The sequence below is a fragment of the Sinocyclocheilus rhinocerous genome, unplaced genomic scaffold (assembly GCF_001515625.1).
Source record: "Sinocyclocheilus rhinocerous isolate Xijiao unplaced genomic scaffold, SAMN03320098_v1.1 scaffold284, whole genome shotgun sequence".
Classification (NCBI taxonomy): domain Eukaryota; kingdom Metazoa; phylum Chordata; class Actinopteri; order Cypriniformes; family Cyprinidae; genus Sinocyclocheilus; species Sinocyclocheilus rhinocerous.
This window is the reverse complement of record NW_015628031.1, coordinates 19,413-25,265: the sequence shown is the minus strand read 5'-3', so window position 1 is coordinate 25,265 and position 5,853 is coordinate 19,413. Positions and strand designations below refer to the sequence as shown.

Here is a 5,853-nt window from a genome sequence, read left to right as displayed (position 1 = left end):
AAAATGTGGACATGAATTAAAAAAATATAGAAAAAGCTAAATGAAATAATGTCTTCAACTCTTACACACAAGGAGACTTGCACTTTTAGACTTGCTAAAATTATAATATAAATAATATAAAGACTATTTATTATATAATATATAAAATATATTTTTGTTTGTAATCAGTATTCCACTCCTCCAAACGAACATACAACACTTCGCATTTCCAATTATGTCCATTAGATGTCACTCTTGTATGATTTGTCGTTCCATTTACAGTGAACATTTTTAACATTTATTTGCGAGACGTCCCAGTAGCCCCTCACTGCAGAACACAAGATCCAGGGGGGCGTGGTTGGATCCACATCTAGGGGGTGGAGACGGGTAGGTTTAGGGGTGGAGATGGGTGGGTTTAGGGATCAGCGGGTGGAGACGGGTAGGTTTAGGTATATGTAAAGTGGGAGGATTTGGATCTGGATCTTGTGTTCTGCAGTGAGGACCATCTCAGACTTCCGGTTCATCATTCATAGGTAAATAACTAGAATAACAAAGTGCAGTGAACAGCAAAACTACTCGTGCTACAAACCAGTGTATATGATTATGACAATACATTAAAATAATATGAGGGAAAACCAGTATGAAATATCAAGCAGCTTAACAGACTGTTTTTGTACAGCTAAAAGAACAGGAAGAGAATTCACAATGGCTGTGCCTGCTCTGGATGCTTTTTGATCTTTTCACATAACTGCAAATGTTGGAATTGTTTCATTATCCTATTGTATGAGGTTTGTGTCTTTTTTACAGGTTTCGCTAAGGTGTCTATCACAACTAAACAGTGTGCACTTAGATGTGAAGCTGGGACCCAACAGCTAATAACTGGAGGGTCTGTAACTACCCACTGCTGTAACACTGACCTCTGCAATGCAGCAGGTATTGTTCTTTATATGATCATGTGCTAATTAGCAGTTTGGTTTGGTTCACAGTGACATAAAATGAGGAAATAATACAAACAATAATACTACAAACACAAGTGATTGTTCAAAGGAACATAATATCAAATTTCAAAAGCGTCCTGAATAGTGTGCAAAACTTGACCGGCAGGAACCTTATGAATTAGTCAAGTGCTTTCAGAGTTTTTATTGTGATGAAATTTATCAACAATGAATAAGCAATTTTTAATTGCTTTTATTACTAGTTGTAGCATTAATTACCAGTGATTTTCTTATTGTCTTGATCAGATGGCGTGTATAAGGGAAGCGTCCTCCTGCTGTTGTCTCCTCTGCTCTTCTACTTCCTGTTTCAGTGAATCCAGCTGCACTTCAGATTCTACAGCTGCAGCAGAAACTGAATGTCACACACGTTTCTAGTCATACTTTATTAATAAAGCTTGTTTTGTTGTTCTGCTGTTCTTTGGTATCATGATTTGAGGAACGGAAAATCTGTATTTTATTTTAAAAATTAACCAAAATAATAAATACAATAATAAATGTTCTACTGTTCTTCGGTATCATGATTTAAGGAACAGATCATCTGTACTTTTATTAAATAAATGTTAAATAAAATACTGCACCAACACTGTAACAGACAAATAATTATTCAAAAAAGGTGGGAAATTTAGTAGTAATGAGTTTACAATATCTGTAGTAACTTTTTAGAGTAAGAATATTCCTGAGATTCAGTAATATTTCAGCCCTCCAGATTTTTTTAAAGTAGTGGTTCACCAAAAATGAAATGTTACTATTGTGATGAGAAGAGCTGCTCAAACATATTGAGCTGTTCAGGGAGTGAAGGCCGCTGCTTTAAAGCAACAGGTGAGAATCTGGAAAAGGAAGAAGTCATTATTTTTATATCTTTGATGTTTGAGCATTTGATACAGCTCACGTTTACCAATTTCCATGCAGCTTTGAAAGACCTGTCTTCTTTTCTTTTCATCAGGGAGTTTTTTAGGCCAGTCACTGGGTGTAAAAGGCTGCATCTCTAAATCTATCTGTGAAGCCACAACATCAGTTGGTGATGTTGAAGGCATCTCATGTTGTTCAGGGAACCTGTGTTGAGAACGGTGCTGAGAGCATCACTCTGAGAGCTTCCTGTTCCTCTGCTGTTCTCTGCTCTCCTTCATCCTGCTGCTGCACTGAATCCAGCAGCTCTTCACATTCTACACTGAGACACACTGTACTGAATACATAGTAGGCTATGTATTTTTTCTGTACTATATCTTTAGTGTCCGATAATGTTTTTTCTTTGCTGTGATATTCTGATGTGACATTGACTAAATAAAATATTAAATCAGTTTTTTTCCTGGTGTCATATTTACTAAAAATATTACTCAAATACTTACAAAGTGTACTTGAAACACAATGTGATTAAGGAGAAGTGCTGGGTACTGATAACAGTTTGATTCATATCTTAAATCGATTACCTGTAATATCGATACTACGTTTATAAAAAATCCACTTGGACCCGTTGCAAAATGTAACAGTCGTTTGAGTAAAGTTTCAAATTGCATTTAGCGACTTTTATCAGCAGGTGGCAGAAGATGATCTTTTGTCTACTAGTAAAACAACATTAATTTTTAAAAAAGGCTACTTTTTCAAGTTGGTGGTACATTTTCAAAACTAATAGTTCAGCAAAAATGCATTTTTTTGAAAACATTTCAGCATATTTTCAGTTATCAATTTACAATACACAAAATCCCAAAGTATAATTTTCACTACATGATGTTTCATCAGTACACCGTGACCATTTCATTTAACTGCATTTCATAATGCTTAATTTTCATGAACTGATCTTATTAGTGAATCAGTGAATTATATGGAACATAGATCCTCTGTAGAATGGGTTTGCAATGGATATCCAAGTAATGACATCTTCTTACAGTATCATTGATTTATTTCGAATCATAACCACAGAAAAGTTTCTGTGTGCAAGAGAAGAAGAGACAACTCTTGCAATATGTGACAGATCAGCATGCATTAGAAGAAACAGGAAACAATCACTGACTGCGTAACCACCAGAGTGATCAGAGATGCATTTGAAGGAGGGAGACAAACAAGAGAAAATTAATCTGTTACATCACGAAAAAGCCCCAAGTTGCTAAAGTGCAAGTTTCAAAATTCTTCCTGTTTTGTAAGAATAACGTGACATACAGCACAGGCCTATGATAGGCTAGTGTAGAACTTAGCAAAGGTTTCCCAGTAAACCCACCCATTTCTGAACAGACATAAAAGGAATGAAAACATAGTTATTTAATTCTGTTCCTGTCTGAGACATGATGGATCTGCGTGTCTCTGTTGTTCTTCTGTTCATTTTTCTCACTGGAGGTACAAAAAACTGCAAGTATTTAATAATATATTATTTGGTACACATGGAGAGGTCACTAAATGTCTCTCTCTGTCTTTAAGGATACTCTCTCAAGTGTTACACGTGCTCATCTGCTCAAGGGGGCACCTGTGAAGCAAAAGTGCAGATATGTGGAGATGGATTTTCCAAATGTCAAACCCAAACAATAGAACAATCCATTGGTAAGTCCAGTATGATGTGGAAATTGTAATTAATTTGATTAATTAATGAATAAAGTATCCACTTCATTTTACAATGCAAAATAAAGTTTCTGTTAATGTGTGAAACTTCAGATTCATCATCCACTAGGTAAATAACTAGAATAACATAGTGCGCTACAAACCAGTGTGTTTATGACTATACATTAAAATAATATTTGTTAATACCGGTTATCAGTATCAAGCAGACTGTTTCTCTACAGCTAAAATAAAAGGAAGATGATTTACATTCAAGTTACAAATGGACATGGATGCTTTTGATCTTTTCACAAAACTGCAGTTGAAATTGTTGAAATTGTTTAATTATCCTATTATATAAAGGTTTGTGTCTTTTTTGCAGGTTCCACTAAGGTGTCCATCAAAACTAAACATTGTGCACTTACATGTGAAGCTGGGACCCAACAGCTCCCGACTGGAGGGACTGTAACTACCCACTGCTGTGACACTGACCTCTGCAATGCAGCAGGTAATGTTCTTTATATGATCATGTGCTTGATTTTTCCCACAGTGGCTTAAAATGAGGAAATACTACAAACAATAATACAACAAACACAAGTGAATGTCCAAAGGAATAATCAAATTTCAAGTATAGTGCAAAGCTAGAGCGGCAGGAAAAGGAAGTTGAACAATGAATAAGCACTTTTTAATTGCTATTATTACTAGTTGTAGCATTAATTAACAGTAATTTTCTTATTGTCTTGATCAGATGGCGTGTATAAGGGAAGCTTCCTCCTGCTGTTGTCTCCTCTGCTCTTCTACTTCCTGTTTCAGTGAATCCTTCTGCACTTCAGATTCTACAGCTGCAGCAGAAACTGAATGTCACACGTTTCTAGTCCTACTTTACTTAATAAAGCTTGTTTTGTTAGTCTGCTGTTCTTTAGTATCATGATTTGAGGAACGGAAAATCTGTATTTTATTAAACGCATTAAACAAAATACTGAATAATGTGTGTTGTTCTGCTGATCTTGTGTCATGTTTTGATTAAGGGATATCTGTATTTTATTATTATTTGGTCTTTTAATATCTGTCTTCTTAATACATTAAGCCATATTACTGTAAGTAGGCTATTCATGTTTTTCTACGGGAGGAAAAGGTTTTGAGAGTTTTATGTTTCGTTCGCTGTTTTGTGTGGCCATAGATTTGTGGATCTTGTTTTCTCTCCTACAGGTGAATTTAGTAGGTAGGTTATAGTTCAAAATTACTTTTAATTGTTTAACTACCACAGCGTCTTTTCTCCATTGGCAACGCTCATGATTTTTGTAAAATTGCAAGCAGGGCTGGACTGGTAATCGGGCATACCAGACATTTTCCCGGTGGGCCGACGCACTTAAAGGCACAATATGTCATTTTTCGCCGCTAGAGGGCGCATATTCAAAATAAACAGAAACATTTCGCCGCTGGAGGGCGCGTATTCAAAACAAACAAAGAAACAAAGGCGTAGTTTGATGACGCAGTGACTGAGTGTGGAGTCATGGGAGTTGTGGTCTTCATCCCCACAGCCGATGCAATCCGACGGGACTCGGGCAGAAATCATGTTCATGGATGAGCTAATGATTTATTAACGTAGTAGAATGAAGCAGGGTGAGGCTGAAAGCCGTCGAAGCGAAACGAGGCCGCTGAATGAGTGCAACACATGGCTCGAAAGCAGCGAAGCTTTTATTATGCCACAGTCGACCGCTTCCGCTCCTTCCGGTCGTGCGTATGTGGGGGGAAAAAGCAGCGCTGTTTTATCATACTAGATACATTTGAAAGTTCTGTTATAATGCTACTCTGTGCGGTCGTCACCTGTCTATTAAAACGCACAACATATTAAAGCGTCTTTGGTGTTTCCATGTTTTCTACAAAACAAAACCGGAAATCGAGGGGTCATGACGTCATTGGCAGGCGACACAATGACACTATGGACACGCTCCGTGTCACTAGTTAAAATTGCTTATTTCTCTGGATTTAAACATTCTTCGAAACATTTGGGATAATGTAAGTACACAAGTCAGCAAAATATATAACACTGTTCTAGTGGTTTTTGGATATTTTAATTTAAAAAATCTTACATATTGTGCCTTTAAGTGTGCCGACAGAATGTTTTTTTACCAAGGACCATCACGCACGAACAGCGAGCTGCCAGTGGCCCATTGGTTTGTCTCCTGTATAGACAGCGTAAACCACCCAATCACAATGCGCTATAGACGGAGCGATGAAGTATTTTGCTCCGCCTATATAAAGATCGCTTCACTCCAACTTCTTCCTCGTCGGCTTTTCCCACGTTTTCACAGCAGCATTATCAAGAACAGGCTTGCTCTGCGGTGAGTGATGC

At 37.1% G+C, this 5,853-nt stretch overlaps 1 protein-coding gene across 1 annotated transcript; it reads left to right on the top strand.

Moving 5' to 3' along the window:
• The first annotated feature begins 3,225 nt into the window (after positions 1 to 3,225).
• Positions 3,226 to 4,475, top strand: LOC107737145 (lymphocyte antigen 6B-like). The gene is made up of 4 exons (XM_016548580.1): positions 3,226 to 3,302; positions 3,384 to 3,503; positions 3,880 to 4,005; positions 4,246 to 4,475. Exons 1-4 carry the CDS (start codon positions 3,251 to 3,253, stop codon positions 4,311 to 4,313), a joined length of 366 nt encoding a protein of 121 aa, XP_016404066.1. The 5' UTR covers positions 3,226 to 3,250; the 3' UTR covers positions 4,314 to 4,475.
• The last annotated feature ends 1,378 nt before the right edge of the window (positions 4,476 to 5,853 follow it).